Genomic DNA, 19,242 nt, shown 5'->3' with positions numbered 1-19,242 from the left:
GTGATTTGGCCAGATTCGGCTATTTTCCCAAACAAATTTTATATTTTCAAAGTCGATTAATAAAAATACATATCATATAAGTCATAACGACATTGAAGCGAAGTCGTTCCAATTATCCAACTATTTTCTGATATTTTAAAATAAAAACACGTCTTCCTGCATGCTGGTCACACAAAAAATGAACAGCTGTTTATTACTTCATCGTTGAATTTTGCGTGGAAAATTGGAATATGACTTCCCAGTACCTGAATCAAATGCATACTGCAGACAAATTAGCCGCAGAGCCGTGGCCTGAGGATGCGACGCTCTACCAGGTAAGTTCTTTAGTCCCAGAAGCAGGACAACCTTTTAAATCCGACTGTTGTCTATCCTAGCCCTATGAGGCAGAGCAGATCTTGCTGCCGGAAAACGCAAGTTGCTTGGCGGTTAAGGCTTACCTGAAGATGTGCCAACTGCCATTTGGAATACGGTCATGTGCTAACGCTGAGCACATGTCCCCAGGTGGGCGGATGACCAAGCTGCCATTCATCCGTGCTGGAGCATTTATTTTTGCAGAGTTTGAACCGATCGTAAACTTTGTGGAGCAAAAGGAACTTGCCATCGGCAGTTGGCAAGACGAGGACGAGAAGGCCGACATGCGCACGTATGTGTCGCTTGTGGAGAATATATTTACCATGGCCGAGCTGTACATCAGCTTCCGCAATGAACGCGTTTATAAGGAGGTCACGGCACCCCGTAACGGCATCGTCTTTCCTTGGCCCCTTAGCCTCATGCAAAACTACAGCAAGCGGCGTAATGCCCTTCGCCTGCTAAAGGTATATCAGTGGGATGACCTGGACATAGACGCCGTCATCGACAAGGTGGCGAAGTGCTGCGAGACCCTTGAATACAAACTGAAGGAGTCTCCTGATACGCCGTATTTCTACGGCGACCAACCCTGCGAGCTGGACGCCATCGCTTTCGGGCATCTCTTTAGTATCCTGACAACCACGCTGCCCAATATGGCCCTCGCCCAGACAGTGAAGAAATTCAAGCACCTAGTCGAGTTCTGTCGCTTCGTCGATGAGAAATACTTTCAGACCAGGTGCCTCCACAATTAGATGTATTGTTAGTTATTGTTTTGCAAAGCGTATCAAATTATAGTCGTTATCATTTATCTGCTGTTTTTCTTTTGTCCATAAAACTTAATTATAGCCTTTTATTGCTTTATAGGAGTGCAGCTTTTTACTCCACATAGCTTTCAGGCATTTATACTGGTCAATATTTTCTATAAAAAGTTTTAAGTTTTGTTTTAACAGACCAAAAAACAAACTAAACAAAAACTTATTTAACGCATTTTTCTTTGAATATTTTTCCTGCCTTTTTTTAGCCAAAAGCTGCTTTAGGATTAAAGTTATGAACTTTTACTAATTCAATTTCTACTTTGGAAATTTATTTACAGCAAATAAATAATTTAATCTTTTAAAAGCATTTCTCATTTATTTCTATTGATATACTGTGGCTTATCGATTGTGGTATATCGATATCCATAACGAATCGATCGACGATTTTAGTTCATCTCTAAGTTTATAAAAGTTTATTTCTAATAAGAAAAGTTAAGAAGAAACCCCCGTTAACAAATAAGCGCCAAAAATATAACAAAAACTAGAAAAGTGATACAGATAATTAAAACGAACAAAAAATTAAACAATACTTAGTTAATTAAAGAAAAAAGAACCTATTTCACAATTGCATGTAAGTGGGGCTTATCAGTAGATGACTCACAGGATGCAATATTTTTTTAATTTTAGTTTGTCAAATAAAAAAGTACCGCACTAAAAAAAAAAGAAGAAAAGAATTATGTCAAATGATACTTTGAAGATCGTTTCATACAACATTAAGGGACTGGAAGGAAAGCACCTAAATGATGATTTTAACCAATATCTTCAGAGTTTTGATGTCTTCATTTTATTAGAAACTCATGCAGATTCCGGAAAGCATTTGGATACATACGAACGATTCAAAGAACAACATTCCGACTTTGATTTATATTGTAAGGATGCCATAAAGGTACTTCGAAAAGGCCGTGGGAGCGGTGGAAGTATTATAGGCATTCGAAAATCTCTTAAGGACATTGGAGTCAAATACTCAATGGAAAAGTTGGCCGTCTGGGAAATCCTAAAATTGCGTCTAAGTTCGAGAGAAGTTAACATACTTTCCCTATATCTTCGCCCAGCTTCTTGGGAGGAAGAGTTTGAAAAATTACATGAAGAAATTGATAAACTTGACGTGGTAGATAATTTCTTAATCTTGGGAGATGTTAACATCCGACTGGGAGAGGTTACACAGGATGTGGCCTGGTCTCCTTGTATAAAAAACAAAAATGGGAGAAAATCGGAGGATAAGAAGCACAACAAAAAAGGGATATCCTTTTGTGATTTTTGCAACAAAAACAACTTTCAAATATTGAACGGGCTGACCCACGGAGATTGTGATGGTCGCTTGACTTTCATTGATCCAAATTTGGGGAAATCAACAAACGACATAGCTGCAGTTAGCCGAAATATATTGGCGATGGTTAAAGACTTCAAAGTTGACAGCCCAGAAACCGGGCAAACCCGACATGGTTCGGACCATGTACCAATATGCGTGCAATTGCATCTTCATGCTGAGCAGTATTCCCAAACGGTTGAAGACTTGCCAGTAAATGCATGTTCCTTTGATTCCAGCCTAGTTCAGACTGAATCTTCGATGGATGCAGATGTCACCGACGATGAAGTGCGGTACGCCTGCAAAAATCTACATGACAGCTACACCTGCAGGTGGGATGATAAAGATTTTATAGCTGAAAAGAAAGTTCGGTGTAATGAGTTATTTAGGATCGTTGCAGAGAATATGTTAGGAATGGCAAACGAGAATGATGCCGAAATTCTACTCAAAATAATTGAAAAAAGGCTGAATGATTGGTGCAATAAAAACAAAATACTTAACGATTTTCAACATAGCTCTGCTAATGGCTTATCTAAACTTGACTTGATATACAATTTGCATGCCGCAGTTCATATTGAGTTGGGTGAAAAGCGGGGGAAAGTGTACGCTTACTTTCTAAACTTTCAACATACTTTTTCGTCGAGGACCTTTGCATTTCTCTTCGGAAAATTGCAAAAGCTTGGCGTATCCTCAAAGGTGATATGTTTTTTGAGATTCGCATTTTGTGATTCAAATTTAGAGGTTTTAGATTCGCATTTAAATTTCAAGAAACTGATAAGGTTGATGTATAGCCTTTATTTGAACGATTTGGCAGAATCCATAAAGGGGGGCCTCGTCATTGAAAGTCGTAGAGTAGGGCTTCTAATGTGTACCAACCACATTGTAATTCTTTCGGAAAGCATCTCCAAATTGCAAAATATGATAAATCAGTTACAGGCTTACTGCCACAAGTGGGATTTAACGATCGACCACATTAATTCTGAGGTAATGGTTTTTTCGAGAGGCGGTATGATTTCAGCGTCTGAGAGTTGTTCAATATATGGGAAAAAGATAAAAACTGTATCTAAAGTGACTTTCTTAGGTTTCTTTTTCACTTCAAAACTGTCGCCTACGAGTCATGTCCTCGAAATGATCCAAAAGGCCAAAACATCTTTTCAAAACTTTGAAGCACTCGATGATTGGAGAAAATTTTTGAAAATGTATATGCCAAATGTGTGGGGATGCCGGGAAATCACGAAAATAGATCAACTTCAAGCTCTAGTTTCCAGAAAAGGAAATAAAACCGTAGCAAACTCTTTAGCACAGAAAAGTCTTAACAGTCTGGCTCAAGATCTCTTTTTAGAATATATAAGAAAAGTCATTTTTGTCTATGAAAACGATAGTCTTAGTCGTTACCTTACTCTTAAAGTAATTGAAAAAAATGTTTTTTGGGCTGAAACTCTAGATAAAAGGTGCAATACTAGTAAAATTGATTGGAAATATCATCTTCAATCACAAACGAATTGGGACAAATTACGTAATATCTTAAACCAAAGTTAGCGATTTAGACTTATTTGAATTTATTTTTTTGTAAGTCTCTGTTCTTATATATTATCGTTATTATCTTTGTGATTGTATAGCAATGTTTACAATGTTTTTATTATTTATAATTTTTTTATTATTTTATTTTGTTCTTATTATCTTTATGTCTTAGAACCAAGTTTATATTTGTACTATTAAGCGTGTATTTTAATGAGATATTATTCTTATTACATAAAGAGAATTTTATTTTATTAAATTTTTTTCTTTATGTCTTTTTATTAATTTCTGTATATTTTTTAAAACATTTTTTTTAATAAAAAACTTTTAAAAACAAATAAAATGAATTGATAATTTTATTTAGTTTAATAAAGCTGTGTATATTGTAAGCTATCTTAAATGTTTTATAGAGTTGGGTGATTTATATGGGAGTTTTAGTTTCAACCTGTTTCTGTTATTTTAAAACTTTCGATAAGAAGTCCTTAGCTTATATCTACACAATCACGAAAGTTATTACAGTTACGATAATTTTATTAACTATAGGATATAGTCGTCCGATATTTGATAAATTGTGTAGATCGGATCAATCATCCAAAAATGGTATGACCCGTAGAAAATTGATACCTTCTAACTTCTTAAACATATTAGTTATGCCATTTCACTTCAATACGTTATATGTCGTCATCAGGATATAAGTGAAAATAAAAGGATGCACAAAGAAGTGCATTTAAAAAAGAAAATACCATTTTTCAAAGTAATTTGGTATTAATTTCCCTACTCTACTTGGTCACACTGTCATATGTTAGTGTTGTTTTGATAAAAATGTCGCGAAGAGGTAGACCCATGAAGAAGAAAAAGTTCCTCTGGAGCGACACTGCCACCGATCGCCTTGTAAAAATGTGGGTGGGCAAAAGCAATACAATCAAAGGCTATGGAAAAAACACAATCATCCACCAGGAAATGGCAAGTGAGCTGAAAGACTATGGTCCGACACCAACCGAAATAAAGGCCAAGCTTGACTGCATGAAGAAGAGATACCGGTAAATATTTAAGATTCCATTCCCAAGATTTATTGTAATTCTTTTCTAATTTAAGTCGCGAACTGGGAAGGATGGTTTCGATGAAGGAGGTGAGATCCGACTGGAGGTACTTTGACAGCTTGCATCACATTTTCAAAGACGAGCATGTCAGAATAGACCGCAGGAACAAGGGTATGTAAAACCTAATGTCAGGATTCAAGGGAACATAGCTTACACTCGTTAAGGATAGATAAGAAAATACCTTGAAATTGGCAGCACAGCTAAACTAATGTATAATCTATAAAGTCACTATAAATATTCTCCCAAATTCTTTTAGATTCCGCTGAAATGAAGAAAGAAGTGGACCGTTATGAAGACGAGGGTTCGGATGATTCGGAAAGTTCAATTGAATTCTTTTATCCTGAGCTGGAAGCGGAGGAGGCAGCTGAAATAAAAGCTGAAGCTGACACAGACGCAGAAATTGAACCCGAAATTGAGTCTGAGATTGAAGAATTACAACCGGTCTCCAACGAAAAGTATTTTAAACGCAAGCGGTCGATTTTAAGAATTGAGCAAGAAAAAATAGCTGTCCAGAAGCAGACCTTAAATATAATGCGGTCGATGGTTAAGGAAATTTCCAACTTTCATGCGTCATTTTTAATTACTTATAAAACACAAAACAAAAAACGCTCTACGTAGTTAAATTCAGACCCATTAATTAGCTGATGGAATAAACTATATATGTACTTAATATTAGATTAGTTATATTTCCACTTTAAAATGTGATTCGGAATTCTCATCACAAGCACCTTATTGTTTTAACCATTCTGAGACAATATTCGTTTTCATAAAAAAAATCATATATTTGTAAAGATATTATGTAAAGACCCTAAATATATGAAGTTTAATTTGTTTTATTATAAAGTTAATTTAGATTATTATTAATATGCAATTTACATAATTTGCACGCAGTTTGCCAACATTTCCTCATCACTGTTGATGTTTATCAAATCAAATGACAGGAACAAGCTTAACGACAGTTTGACCAATCAGCTCAGCTAAAGGCTTAGTTGCTGGGCAGATTAGTGGCCGCCACTGTTGGATCACCTCCTGCGATGCCCGCCGGTGCTGTTGGGGCTGAAGGGACTCCTGCCGGTGCTGGTATTGGAGGCGAAAAAACATGCGCCATTTGTGGTGGCAGTGGCGTTGGCTGCGTGGGAAAGAGTCCTCCCATGGAGGGCTGAACCTGTGGATACGAGGGCACCGTCTGGGCGCCAGCTGGGTATGAGAGAGTTGCCGGAGCCGACATGTATGCCTGTTGCGGAGCAGAGAACATGGGCACTGCTGCAGGTGCTGCAGTTGCTTGTGGAAATGGCAGCTGAGCGGCGGGAATTCCTTCGAGTGTCGCGTTCTGTTGTGTGCTCGGATCATAGACTCCGGGAATAAAAATGTTGGCTGGTGGCGGCAAAGGCTGTGTAGACGGCTGTATAGGTTGTATCGACTGCGGTATAAGTGGTGTGGGAGGTGGAACTTGAACTGGAGCCACAGCCACGTCAACAAGTGGCGGCGGTGCCACCGCTGCCGCTGGTACCGCAGCTGGGTCGGTAATATTCGCCTGAGTCTCGAGCGCTGCAGTGAGAGCATCTGTAGCATCATCCGGGTTGAAGTAGGTCTTAAACAGGCTCTGCGCTGGTGGATCTATGGTAGGTGGTCTTATCTCTGCATTGGTAGATCCAAAAGTGTTTGCAAGTGGTGGTATATAAGGCAACGTTGGTGAGACGACAGCAGATCCAGCAGCAGCCACAGGGGCAGTAGCACCAGCTGGAACAGCTCCACCTCCGCTTAATAGCGGAACAGCAGCCTCCGACGCAACAGGAACAGACCCAGCAGCTCCGGAAAGGGGCGCTGCTTGCACAGGAATGCGATGCAGATAACCAAAGCCAATGCCACATCCAAGAGCGCCCTCTCCTCCCCAGGCAGTGTTGGGCTTGATGGTTACCTCGCGGCACGCGTCATCATCCAGATTGTAGACGTACATCTTCAGCGGCTGCTGCTCGTGGGTCTCGATCAAAGTAAAGAGGTCGTCGTTCTCGTGGCGGATCGCATCGGCACCGATCACATAGTCGCTGTAGGCCCTGAGGCCAGCCAACTCGGCCGGAGAATTAGGATGCACTTCCAGGATATGCCAAACACTTTCGTTGGCGCCCTCGAATGAGCAGAAGCGGATGCTGACGCCCAGAAGTCCCTGTCCGCCCCAACTGTTGCTGGGCGTAAGAGTCAGTTCGCGAACAGTCTGCGTTTTGCTGGAGTACACAGTGAGGCGCACCGGTTTGTCAACGTTCTGGCGCAGCAGCTCCTTCAACATATCGTTGTCTTGGTCCAGTCGAGTACCGGCAATGGCCACAATAAAGTCGAAGAAGGCTTCCAGACCGGCCTTCTGTCCCGGCGAGTTGTCCTGCACCTTGAGGACGTGGTAGCCTGTAAAAGAATTATGTATGTTTACACTGCTAGTTCCAATATTACGTGGGTGTATGTGCGTGTGTTCTGATTGGACACGGCAAAGTTTACGTGTCTCTCTGAAGAGAGTGGGTCGATTGGTTTACCTTCGGTGCCGCCTCCGGGGACATGAATGCTGTGACTCGAGCCCATCTTTAGCTAGCGTCAACCCCTAATGTACCAACTTGTGCAGCGTAGAAGTTCCGTCCTTAATTGTGACAGCAAAAAAATTGTGTTCTTCGTGGCAAGTAGAGGTGGAGAATCATCGATGGGAACTTCGATGCATCGATGTTTTAGAAATTTTTAGAAACATCGATAATTTGTGGCCTTTATCGATGTTTGTGTCACGACATTTCAAAATATAATCTGCATCAAAATCTACAAGGAGAGTTTTTTTTTTATATATTCTTTAGTATATTCTTAAAAAAATCATTGTTCCATTTTCATAAATATGAATTAATATATAAGAACATATATTTTATTTTTTGTCAAATTTTCGGAAGGTCCCAATCAACAAATCATGATTCGAGCCACACTATTATGGCTCACTGCGAAGTATATATATTTGGCAATATTCATCCGATTCTTAAGAGGAATATCTTAAAAGATTCGTAGATCGATTCTCCATAAATCTGCATAAAAATCTAAGAACATTTAATTTTTTAGATTTTTGATCAAATTTTCTCGAGGGTCCCCTTCAAAAATCCACAAAACAGCTTGGGGCCACAGCATGGCTCACTGCGAAGTCTATATCTTTGGCAATATTCATCCGATTCTTGAGCGGAGTACCTTAAACGATTCGAAGATCGATTCTCCATAAATCTGCATCAAAATCTAGGAGCATTCAATTTTTTAGATTTTTGCTCAAATTTTCTGGAAGGGTCCCCTTCAAAAATCCACAAAACAGCTTGGAGCCACAATGTGGCTCACTGTGAAGTCTATATCTTTGGCAATATTCATCCGATTCTTGAGCGGAGTACCTTAAACGATTCGTAGATCGATTCTCCATAAATCTGCATCAAAATCTAAGAGCATTCAATTTTTTAGATTTTTGATCAAATTTTCTCGAGGGTCCCCTTCAAAAATCCACAAAACAGCTTGGGGCCACAGCATGGCTCACTGCGAAGTCTATATCTTTGGCAATATTCATCCGATTCTTAAGAGGAGTACCTTAAACGATTCGTAGATCGATTCTCCATAAATCTGCATCAAAATTGAGCATTCAATTTTTTAGATTTTTGCTTAACTTTTCTGGAGGTTCCCCTTCAAAAATCCACAAAACAGCTTGGAGCCACAATGTGGCTCACTGTGAAGTCTATATCTTTGGCAATATTCATCCGATTCTTGAGCGGAGTACCTTAAACGATTCGAAGATCGATTCTCCATAAATCTGCATCAAAATCTAGGAGCATTCAATTTTTTAGATTTTTGCTTAACTTTTCTGGAGGGTCCCCTTCAAAAATCCACAAAACAGCTTGGAGCCACAATGTGGCTCACTGTGAAGTCTGTATCTTTGGCAATATTCATCCGATTCTTAAGAGGAGTACCTTAAACGATTCGTAGATCGATTCTCCATAAATCTCAATCAAAATCTAAGAACATTCAATTTTTTAGATTTTTTCTCAAATTTTCTGGAGGGTCCCCTTCGAAAATCCACAAAACAGCTTGGAGCCACAGTAGGGCTCACTGTGGAGTCTGTATCTTTGGCAATAGTCATCCGATTCTTGAGCGGAGTACCTTAAACGATTCGAAGATCGATTCTCCATAAATCTGCATCAAAATCGAAGAGTATTCAATTTTTTAGATTTTTGTTCAAATTTTCTGGAGGGTTCCCTTCGAAAATCCACAAAACAGCTTGGAGCCACAGTAGGGCTCACTGTGGAGTCTGTATCTTTGGCAATATTCATCCGATTCTTAAGAGGAGTATCTTAAACGATTCGTAGATCGATTCTCCACAGATCTGCATTAAAATCTAAGAGCATTCAATTTTTTAGATTTTTGCTCAAATTTTCTTGAGGGTCCCCTTCAAAAATCCACAAAACAGCTTGGAGCCACAATGTGGCTCACTGTGAAGTCTATATCTTTGGCAATATTCATCCGATTCTTGAGAGGAGTATCTTAAACGATTCGTAGATCGATTCTCCACAGATCTGCATTAAAATCTAAGAGCATTCAATTTTTTAGATTTTTGCTCAAATTTTCTTGAGGGTCCCCTTCAAAAATCCACAAAACAGCTTGGAGCCACAATGTGGCTCACTGTGAAGTCTATATCTTTGGCAATATTCATCCGATTCTTTAGAGGAGTACCTTAAACGATTCGTAGATCGATTCTCCACAAATCTGCATCAAAATCTAAGTACATATTTTTTAGGCCTAACGACAAATTATCTGGAAGACCCCCTTCAGCCACTATATGGCTCCCATAAAATCAAAATCCCCCATTTAATTGTTTGAGTAAAAGCTTAATGGTTATCAGGCTCCGCCTGAAGAGCTTTACTTTTATATTTATTCTTTTTAATTTATTTCCTTTGTTTTGAAGCCGTTGTGCCAAGTTTTTTATGTTTTCAAGTTATAAATAAGTTATATCTTAGAAGCTTCACTTCATCGCCGCCGCGACCTGCCACTGCTGCTGGTACTTCGTCACAGCTTCGCGATGTTTCAGCATGTCCTTTTCCCTGTGGTAGACAAAAGAACCATTAAATATCATTATACCATGAGGATACCAGTATGGGAACACCGGATTTTGCATTTCTATTCAAAACGGGGTTTGAAAGTTTGCAATCCTCCGGCTGTCCAATGTAGAACCACAATCCCAGAGCTGCTGGAGTACTTACATGTTTTCTAGTGTGTCGGTGGAACTCTTGAGCTCCTTTGAGATATATTCAATGCGCTTTCCCACGTTCTGGCGTGAGTCCTCCAGCTCCTGCTTGACCAGCACCGGTCCGAATAGCTTGTAGACCTTATTGTCCGGCCCCAAAAGGTTCAGCTCGTCCAGCACACATTTGTTTTCGTTCAGTTGGCTTTCCAGGAGGGCCCGCTGCTTGACCATCTTCACACAAGCTGCTCGTACACATTTTTATTAAAGATTAAAGGAATCAAAGGAACAGATGGTTTTTTCTTACACTTTTGCAGGTTCTGGTATGACTCAACCTCGGTCTGCATCTTTTTGTACAAGGCAGCGCTGTTTTTATCCATTTTGATTGTTTGGCTCTAGCTGGAATTTATAAATATACAATTTTATTCTTTAAAAACTGCAACTTTGCAATTTTTTAATAAATGAAACAATATTTCGAGCTGAAAATGTGAGGTTTAGCGGTGTGACCCTAAGCTGAAAACACACAGAGTTGCCACAGTGGGTTAATTTTCCAGTGTCGGTAAACGCCGAATGTCTCAATGATTAATGTTTGCTTATACACCTCCATATTTATAGCTGCATGATGCACTTAACTGTTGTTAATATAAAAACTAAAAGAATTGTGAAAATGCACTCAAAGATAAATCATCACGATGCATTCAAATTGTAGAATAATGAATTATTTTATCTAACAAACAATATTGAAAAGGTATCATGCAGTCGTAGCGTTCCACATACTCCTATAATAACGCTGAGACAAAAGCAAAAGATTTCGCGCCGAAAAGGAAGACTGCAAAAACACACAAAGCGGTGCAAATATAAAAACAAAAACCGAAACTAAATGGTGAAAATGTTCTAAAAGACAAGCGCATTGTTTAGTGCGTGGAAACAGTGCGTGTTTTGGCCAGGCAGCTTGTGTTTGCGATACGTAGACTAATCTCCTCAACCCCGCCCCGCCTCCGCACTAAATCACACAATGGCTCCAGCGAAAAAACGCGAGAAAGACAGTAGCGTAGATGCTCCGGCTAATGGCATCAATGGAATGTCCTCCAACAGAGTGGCGGATGCCGCAAACCCAAGTGGTAGTGGCAGTACGGCAACGGGAAACGATACACATGCGAAACTGAATGGACACCAGCAGGAGCAGGAACTCTTTTTGCAGGCGTTCGAGAGTAAGTACAGCTGGTAGTCCGGCACAATAAGCCCAACAAACCTTTGCATCTTTCTATAATGTGAATCCTCTGCAGAGCCCACGCAGATCTATCGTTACCTACGCAATCGGCACGAGACAAATGTGAGTACGTCCATGACCCAGATGGGCCAATACTTAATCTCTTTCTGTCTCTTTGCCCGTAGCCCATATTTTTGAACCGCACCCTAAGCTATATGAAAGAACGAATGTCGCGCAACAACAAAAAACGGGTCAGCTTCAAGGTCAACTCCATACTGGACAGCATTGTGCAAAAGTCGGAAGCCGTAAGCCAAAACTACCTGCACGTTATCTACGATTCGCTGCACGAGAAGCTTAAAACAGCGCCAGATGCCACTGGAGAGGATCTGCTGGAGGAACAATTGCTTTGTGAAGCAGGGGAATCGATTTGTGTGGAGACAACGCTCTACAAGATCACTCGAAGCAAGCGCAAGGACAGTACGTTGGACTTTCAGGAGCTGCTTAGCAAGAGTTCCCGCATTGTTTACAATCCAAAGGAGCGAATTGGGGAGCACTCGGCCATCAGCATACCGCTGCAGTCGATGCGGCCGATGGGCGAACAGCACACGCTCTACAAGCTGCTCTTCCGCATTAAGGTGTTGGCGTTGGGTTCATGCAACGACGAGAATGCAGGTAATGATCAGATAGAGCTTTTCATTAAAAGGTATATGACTTCATACTAAATCCTCTCCATTTCCAGAAACTCCACTTATTAAAAGACCTCGACGGAACGAGAAGATTTTCGGCTCGGAGCTGATACTGTACGAGAAGTCAACGGGTTTCATTACCGAGGGCGAATATGAGGCCATGCTCCAGCCGCTCAATTCATCGAGCATCAAGTCCTTCTCGCCAAAGAAATGCACCTGGGAAACAATGCCCGACAGCTACATTCCGCTCTCGGTGACCTACGACGTCTACCAGCAGAGTCCCATGCTCAAGTTCCATCTGACACTCTCCAATGAACCGCTTCCCGAGACCATATCGGCGACGGAGCTGCAGCGCTATGTCCAACATCTGGATGCGGTTGCTGGCTGTGAAATGAATCACAACAACAACAATTACAGCAATAACAACAACTGCAGCGGCTTAAAGAACGGTGGAGTAGTTTGTAAATCACTGCCGGAGCACATCCAAATCGTGTACAACTTTATGTACAGCAACAATACCCGCCAGCAGACCGAGTACACGCAGGAGTTGATTTGTCCCTGGTGCGGATTGGACTGCCTGCGGCTGTACGCGTTGTTGAAGCACCTGAAACTCTGCCATGCCCGTTTCAACTTCACATATCAGCCGGCGGGCAGTGGGGCACGCATTGACGTGACCATAAACGATGCCTACGATGGCTCCTATGCCGGATCACCGTACGATCTGGCCGGACCATCGGGCTCGTCCTTTGCCCGGACCTGTGGCCCGGTTCGTCGCACTTCAGTTACCAGCCTGATGGTCTGTCGGCCGCGCCGTCAGAAGACTTGCCTGGACGAGTTCTTGGAGCTGGACGAGGACGATATCAGTAACCAGAGGTCTTACATAACGGGGCACAACAGGTGAGCGGGGTTTTGGATTTTATTTAAAAGTTTATGTATTTAACCGTCTTTGCAGGCTTTACCATCATACCGAGACCTGCTTGCCTGTGCATCCCAAGGAGCTGGACATCGACTCGGAGGGCGAGAGCGACCCGTTGTGGTTGCGCCAGAAGACCATACAGATGATCGACGAGTTCTCCGACGTCAACGAGGGCGAGAAAGAGCTTATGAAGCTGTGGAACCTCCACGTGATGCGACACGGCTTCGTTGGTGACTGCCAACTGCCGCTGGCCTGCGAGATGTTCCTTGAGGCCAAGGGTCATGAGATTGTACGCAAGAATCTCTACCGCAACTTCATTCTGCATATGTGCTCCCTTTTCGACTACGGCCTCATTGCGGCCGAAACCGTGTACAAGACGGTGCAGAAGCTGCAGGGAATGCTGAGCACATACGGGGCTGGCCAAGAGATGATGCAGCGACAGCGCGAGGCCCAGCTTAAATATTGGATGGAGGTGGGAATGCACAAGAAGCAGGAGGATCCCAAGACTCTCAAGTCCCCCCAGAAGCCGGCACTTCCGGCTAATACTGCCACAAACTCTTCAACCTCCTCCACAAACGGTGCAGCGGCTAGTTCCAGCTCCATGCAACCACCCAAGCGGATGCCCGCTCACTTGAAACGTTCCAGTGCCGCCTCCTCCTCCGGATCTACCCAGGAAAACAGTTCTGGCAATGGAAGCGGCGCTGGCTCAAACAACAGCAAGAATGTGGCCAAGAAGAGTGCCGATCAGCCGCCCTCCAGCATGGCCAGCACCCGGGAGCGCCGTTCCGATCCGGGTCTGAAGCGCAGCAGCAGCGGAACAAGACTATCAGCAGGAGCAGCTTCGGAATCTGGCCAGGGCCAAGCATCAAAACGAAAACTGAACGCCAAAGGTACGTCCTGTTCTAGAAACCCAGATCATGGTCGAGCAATTCAGTCTCATACTCATCGTAGTCACCTGTCACGGCTTGGGGGGCTTACTGCTGTAATCTGAGAGTAGTCTGAGGGGGCTTCTAAGAAAGTTCCATCATCGCTATTATATTCTAAGATATTCATATATTCCCCGCTCATTCTTCAAAGCACTAAAAAAAATTCAAATATGAGGGTCATTCCCAGTTCCTTGTAACTTTCGCCATGAAGATGGTTGACTGCTATTCATGTGTACATATGAACCACATTAACATCTCTCCATCGTCATAAGTTCACCACAAATGCCACAAAAAAACAAAAAACAAATCAAATCAAACCTCAAAATTTCAATCAAAATTTATACGGTGGCATCCAATACCGGATGCTTCTCTTTCTCTTTACATTTTCATTTTGTTTCTTTTGGATTTTCACTGAATTCTTTCTAAATGTGAACGCGAGTGCTATGGCAGATGTGGATGATGTGGCTGATGTGGAGCCGTCGACGGCGGATGTGCCCGAGTTGGTGGCCTTCAGCGACAATGCTGTCGATGTTGGTATCGGTAGCGGTATCGGTATCGGTGATGATGATGATGATAGTCCCGTGGGAGTAAATGGAATTGCACTCCCAGTTGACGACAACTGCGTAGGCAATTAATAAAATAGTAAATTCTTTCCTCCCCCCCTTCTATCATTACTTTTTCTAATCTCCCACCTATCATCCACCACCATGCATCTAGATAATGCGGCGTTGACCAAGCGACAGCGATACAGTGACGGAAGCCCCAGGGCAGGAACAGGATCCGGAACTGCGACAGCCAACGGAGGCGGAGGGAGCCGCACCAACAAAAGCAATAACCATACACTGCCAGCCAACAGCAACACCAGCAGCAGCAGGAAGCGTCTGATCGCGCGCCGTCGCTCCACCTCGGAACGGAGCAAAGCCAACGGATCGGCGGGAGCAACGGGAGGCGTCCGCACCAGGCTCTCGGTGCCGGCCAAGTACGAGAGGCGCTGACGCAAGCGACGTCCCTGCTGCTGCTGCTGCTCCTCGTCCGTCACCGCCAACTGACCATCGCAGGGCTTAATTGTTTCATATTTTTGTCGCCAGGCCAGGCAATGTTTACGCTCTTTATGTTTACGGACTCAATTCTATTATGTTGTGTTATATTTTAATCGATCTATGATGTTGGACCATTGTAAAGCCCGGTGTCGGGTTCGAAATTGACCTCAGAACCGGGGCTTGGATCTGGGGGACCACTCCAAGCCATCGGCCCATAGTTTCAGTTGTACATCCAAATCGAAATGATCGGAATTATTGTAATTTTTATGCCAGTTACTTATCAAATACAGGTCTTAGGGCGGCTCCGCTACCGGCAGGACCAGTTCAAAGCCCATTTGAATTGCCTGGCTTTCGGTTTATTTATTTCGGATCATGTTGAAAGGCTTTTGTGACTAAGAATAAAACAAATTAAATGATTGTAATTAGTACAGAGTGGATACAAATATATTTACAGCAATAAGCAAATCTATTTTTAAAACTTGACAAGCTAAACATAATTCCAAAACTGAACACAAAACCAACAAACACACAGCTACACTTACAACATACTTACACACCAATAAAAACTCACTTTAAATGCAAACAAAATATATATATATTTAAATTTTAAAAGAAAAAAGTGCTGAATAAAGTATGCATATATATTTTTACAGTGCATTCAAATATTTTTTGTATTTTACTCCAAATAATTCCCCCTTTGGAACAGCTTCTCTAGAAGTTATAGAACCTAAATATTAAAAAATGAAACATCTTATTTAAATGTTTTTTTTATTTATAAAGTAGATATATTTTTTATTTAATGACATTTGAATCAATCGCCTCCAAAGGGTACAGACATTCTCTGGGTGTTAGTTTCTGAACTTTAATTTCTTTCTTAAATATTAGATGGTTGAATGCACTTCTCTATTTAACAAAGTTGGGATTCTTTTTCAATATGACGAATCCCTCCATGACCGGAGTGAGCGCCAAATACTCGTCAGTGGCCAGCTCGGCGCGCTCGCCAATGGCCAGCAGGACGGGCGTGGTGTGTGTCTGGAAGCCGGTGATGGTCTTCGGTTTGCCAGCTTGGCCCACAACATCGATGGCGATACCCACACGAACGGGCACCTGCAGCTGGTTGAGCTCCTCGTCGAAGGTGATCAGCATGCGAGCCTGCATGGCCGGCACAAGGGTGTACAGCAGATAGTGCGACCGGTTCAGGATCAGGTTCTTGACATCCAGCAGGGAGACGAGGGTGGCCATCAGACCGGCAACGGCCATGGGATTCATGAGCTGGCGGTCGCTGTGGTAGGGACTCAGCGAGAGCGTTCCCTTGCCCAAGTGCGTCAAGCTCTGGGCAATGCGCACCATGAACAGATTGCTGGGGTCCTTTGAGTGGTACTGGGCCAGCTGGCGCAGCATCGAGGCAAGGCGGGCGTTGTTAGTGCCGGCGCCCACCAGACCCATGGCGAAGATGGCATTGTGGGCTACCTCGGCATCGCTGTCGTGGGAGAACTTGCTCAACGTATCCAGGATGTTCAGTTTGGGGTTGGAGGCGGAGATCAGACCCAAGGCCAATGGCACAGCCCGTCGAATGGCGGGTTCGCAGTAGCGCAGCAAGTTGCCAAAGGAACGGTATGCCATCTCCGCGCCAATATCCTCGCCCATGGCGATCAAGGCGATACCCAGCACGGCAATGGATTGCGTGGCCGAAAGGTCCTTCTCACGCTCCTTTTCCTTTTCTTTCTCCTTCTCCTTATCCTTTAAAAACAATACATTTTAATTAAAAATTAAGAAAAATATTTATAGTATTATGTTACCTTCTCCTTGCTCTTGTCCTTTTTGCTCTTATCCTTCTCATCGTCGGCATTGGTGGTCTCGTAGTGATCGGAGCAGATGTGGAGCAGCTGCTGGATCTTAAGGACGTTTCCGGTGCCAGCATAGGCGCAAATGTCAACCATGGTAGTGGCCATGCTGCGGTGTGGCTCCTCCAGAACCTCCAGGGTCATCATCACAGCCTCGGTGGACTTCTGGCGGCCCAGGTAGAGCAGACCCAGACCCAGGAACAGGAACCTCGTGTAGGTATCCTTCAAATCCGACTTGGTCAGACCCATGATGGTCTGCAGCAAGAGTTCGGTGATCTCAGCGTTGCAGGAGCCCACACTGATCAGACCCAGGGAGAGGGCAGTGATGCCCAAGATCTCCACGCTGGCCGAGCTCTTATTGTTGCTGCCGAAGGAGAAGACCGTCTTCAGAGTGTCGATGACAATGGACCGGTTCGAGCCGGCGTAGGCTATTCCCAGGCCGAGAATGGCACCCACGCGCATGCAGGTGTTCTGGTTGTCAATGTAATCGGAGAGCAGGGCGTGCGCCGGATCAACCTCATTCCGAATGCCGCAGTTAACAATGCCACAGGCCAGCAGGGCACCGGACTTGATGTTGTCATCTGTGGAGTACAGGTATTTGTCGATCATAGTCAGACCGCCATCGACATCCCATAACAGGATGAGGCCCAGAGAAGCGGTGGCTGAGAGCATGCCGTGCTCCTTGTTCTTGTAGAGCCACTTGTTTCCATCCTCAGACAGCAGCTTGTCCACGCCGAAGCCAGCGTTCACAAAGCCGTTGACGAAGCTGGCCGCCAAGTTCTGCTTCGCCGAATCGACCTGGATGGAAGCAAAGCGCGACCGCGAGTTGTCCAGGTGCGACTTGTAGATGTCCTCTGGGGTCTTCGGCTCCATGATGTCCAGCTCACGGGCCAGGTTGAGGAAGTGCTTGTTCAAGTTGGCATTGGACATGATCTCCATCAGGTCATCATAGTCGGGAACTGACTCGTCCAGTTCCAGGCAGATCTGCTGGCGGGCCAGCATGAACGCCAGCTGCTTCTGCATGGCCGGCTCCTTGGGCTCCTTGAATATCTCGCCAATCTTGTCCATGTCGTTCAGCATAAGGGCCAGTCGCATAGCCTGTGTGTGCTGGGTGAACTTACGCGACAGTTGCAGCGCCGTCTCCAGAATAATCGTGTTATCCGGTTCAGGAACGTAGGGGTAGCACGACTGCAGATACAAGCATACCCTTGGGTAGGCCGACTCGTCCACGTAGTCGCTCAACAAGTGCAAATGGTCGATTTCGATCAGCAAATCGCAGGCATCCGCCTCCGCGTTGTGCTCCATGTTGTAGGGGATGATCTGCTTGACCAGCTCGATTAGCTGGGTGCGGAAGTCGCCGGTGGTGTCGTGGTAGTGAGCGGAGATCTCTCCGGACAAGTGACGCACATATTCGTGTCCCCAGTCGCCGATGCGCTGCTTTCGGTCACACAGGAAACGGTAGGCCAAGCAGTCCTTGCCGCTGCCCATAGTCATGGACAGCACCGAGATAATGTCCGCACACAACTGACGGGTCTGCTCGTCGGGCATCTGCTTGTACACTTTCTTCATGGTCTCGTAGTGCGGGCGCATAAACTTCAGCGGCTTCGGCACCGAGGTCATCGACGTGGTGGAGGCTCGAATCAGCTTCGCCATCATTTCCAGGGCTGGCTGGTAGAGCTTCTTGTCCGACTCCTGCAGCCGCTGCACCAGAAGCTCCAGCTCCTCCTGCAGCTGCTGGTCCTCATCGGAAAGCTCGGGCTGCTCCTTTTCCTTCTCGTCTTTCTTGCCCCCCTTCGCCCCGTCGGATGCTGCCTGCTTCGCCTTCAAATCCTTAGCATCGCTAGGAGCCGGCACCGGTTGCTTCTTCTCCTGCTTGGTCTCGCCAGTCATCTTTACGTTTTTCTGTCGCCTACAGTTCTATTTGGATGAAAAATTTATGTATGGTTCCGCTTTCCGTTGTAAATGGTTAGTTTTTGTTCCTCTTTTTTCGTTGTTTCGAAGCAGAATTACACAGCGATTTTTGGTGGTGTGACCGGTTGGCGGATTTCAAGTTTGGCTAGATGTGTCAGCAGTTTCTTATAAAATACCAAAAATAGTTAATATGAGCGATAACTCCTAATTGTTCTTGCCCTTTTAATTTTTTCGACAATTACTTTTTGTTTTTCCCTACAAAAGACTTCTAAATCAGAGACTATAGCTTTTGAATTTAAAAACAAATAATTGGTATACTTCAAGGGATACACTTTCTGAACATCTAAATTGCTAAAAAACATATAACTGTCAAGTAATTACTGTAATTAATT

The 19,242-nt window shown here is 43.8% G+C and overlaps 6 protein-coding genes and 2 long non-coding RNA genes across 9 annotated transcripts; 4 read left to right on the top strand and 4 right to left on the bottom strand.

Moving 5' to 3' along the window:
* Nucleotides 1–81: 81 nt before the first annotated feature.
* LOC108120441 (metaxin-2) lies at nt 82–1,156 on the top strand. Its single transcript, XM_017234122.3, has 2 exons — nt 82–314; nt 375–1,156. Exons 1-2 carry the CDS (start codon nt 231–233, stop codon nt 1,098–1,100), a joined length of 810 nt encoding a protein of 269 aa, XP_017089611.1. The 5' UTR covers nt 82–230; the 3' UTR covers nt 1,101–1,156.
* A 370-nt stretch (nt 1,157–1,526) lies between these two features.
* Nucleotides 1,527–2,972, top strand: LOC138926379 (uncharacterized). The gene is made up of 2 exons (XR_011442870.1): nt 1,527–1,734; nt 1,791–2,972. It is a non-coding gene; the product is annotated as an uncharacterized lncRNA (long non-coding RNA).
* Nucleotides 2,973–4,779: 1,807 nt separating this feature from the next.
* Nucleotides 4,780–6,170, top strand: LOC108120466 (uncharacterized). The gene is made up of 3 exons (XM_017234163.3): nt 4,780–5,027; nt 5,083–5,198; nt 5,344–6,170. The coding sequence occupies exons 1-3, from the start codon at nt 4,810–4,812 to the stop codon at nt 5,703–5,705; spliced, it is 696 nt and encodes a 231-aa protein (XP_017089652.2). The 5' UTR covers nt 4,780–4,809; the 3' UTR covers nt 5,706–6,170.
* On the bottom strand, nt 5,905–7,772 carry Grasp65 (Golgi reassembly-stacking protein 2). Its single transcript, XM_017234162.3, has 2 exons — nt 7,610–7,772; nt 5,905–7,484 (listed from the first exon to the last, which is right to left on the bottom strand). Exons 1-2 carry the CDS (start codon nt 7,653–7,655, stop codon nt 6,073–6,075), a joined length of 1,458 nt encoding a protein of 485 aa, XP_017089651.2. The 5' UTR covers nt 7,656–7,772; the 3' UTR covers nt 5,905–6,072.
* Nucleotides 7,773–9,971: 2,199 nt separating this feature from the next.
* Nucleotides 9,972–10,849, bottom strand: Pfdn6 (prefoldin 6). Its single transcript, XM_017234017.3, has 3 exons — nt 10,625–10,849; nt 10,337–10,562; nt 9,972–10,177 (listed from the first exon to the last, which is right to left on the bottom strand). The coding sequence occupies exons 1-3, from the start codon at nt 10,695–10,697 to the stop codon at nt 10,099–10,101; spliced, it is 378 nt and encodes a 125-aa protein (XP_017089506.1). The 5' UTR covers nt 10,698–10,849; the 3' UTR covers nt 9,972–10,098.
* Nucleotides 10,850–10,975: 126 nt separating this feature from the next.
* On the top strand, nt 10,976–15,050 carry Su(z)12 (Polycomb protein Su(z)12). Of its 2 annotated transcripts, XM_070280039.1 has the most exons (7): nt 10,976–11,528; nt 11,604–11,650; nt 11,713–12,199; nt 12,267–13,110; nt 13,166–14,019; nt 14,506–14,697; nt 14,773–14,906. In XM_070280039.1, the coding sequence occupies exons 1-6, from the start codon at nt 11,333–11,335 to the stop codon at nt 14,688–14,690; spliced, it is 2,613 nt and encodes an 870-aa protein (XP_070136140.1). In that variant the 5' UTR covers nt 10,976–11,332; the 3' UTR covers nt 14,691–14,697; nt 14,773–14,906. The 2 variants fall into 2 exon arrangements, with proteins under 2 accessions (XP_070136140.1, XP_017089504.2); XM_017234015.3 differs by lacking the exon at nt 14,506–14,697 and having other exon boundaries at nt 10,981–11,528; nt 14,773–15,050.
* Nucleotides 14,375–15,605, bottom strand: LOC138926333 (uncharacterized). The gene is made up of 3 exons (XR_011442804.1): nt 15,548–15,605; nt 14,748–15,487; nt 14,375–14,674 (listed from the first exon to the last, which is right to left on the bottom strand). It is a non-coding gene; the product is annotated as an uncharacterized lncRNA (long non-coding RNA).
* Nucleotides 15,606–15,857: 252 nt separating this feature from the next.
* Nucleotides 15,858–19,149, bottom strand: Rpn1 (regulatory particle non-ATPase 1). The gene is made up of 2 exons (XM_017234014.3): nt 16,895–19,149; nt 15,858–16,835 (listed from the first exon to the last, which is right to left on the bottom strand). The coding sequence occupies exons 1-2, from the start codon at nt 18,827–18,829 to the stop codon at nt 15,999–16,001; spliced, it is 2,772 nt and encodes a 923-aa protein (XP_017089503.2). The 5' UTR covers nt 18,830–19,149; the 3' UTR covers nt 15,858–15,998.
* Between the last annotated feature and the right edge of the window lie 93 nt (nt 19,150–19,242).

The sequence above is a fragment of the Drosophila bipectinata genome, chromosome 3L, assembly GCF_030179905.1.
Source record: "Drosophila bipectinata strain 14024-0381.07 chromosome 3L, DbipHiC1v2, whole genome shotgun sequence".
In the NCBI taxonomy this organism is placed as follows: domain Eukaryota; kingdom Metazoa; phylum Arthropoda; class Insecta; order Diptera; family Drosophilidae; genus Drosophila; species Drosophila bipectinata.
This window is presented reverse-complemented; position numbering and strand designations above follow the sequence as displayed.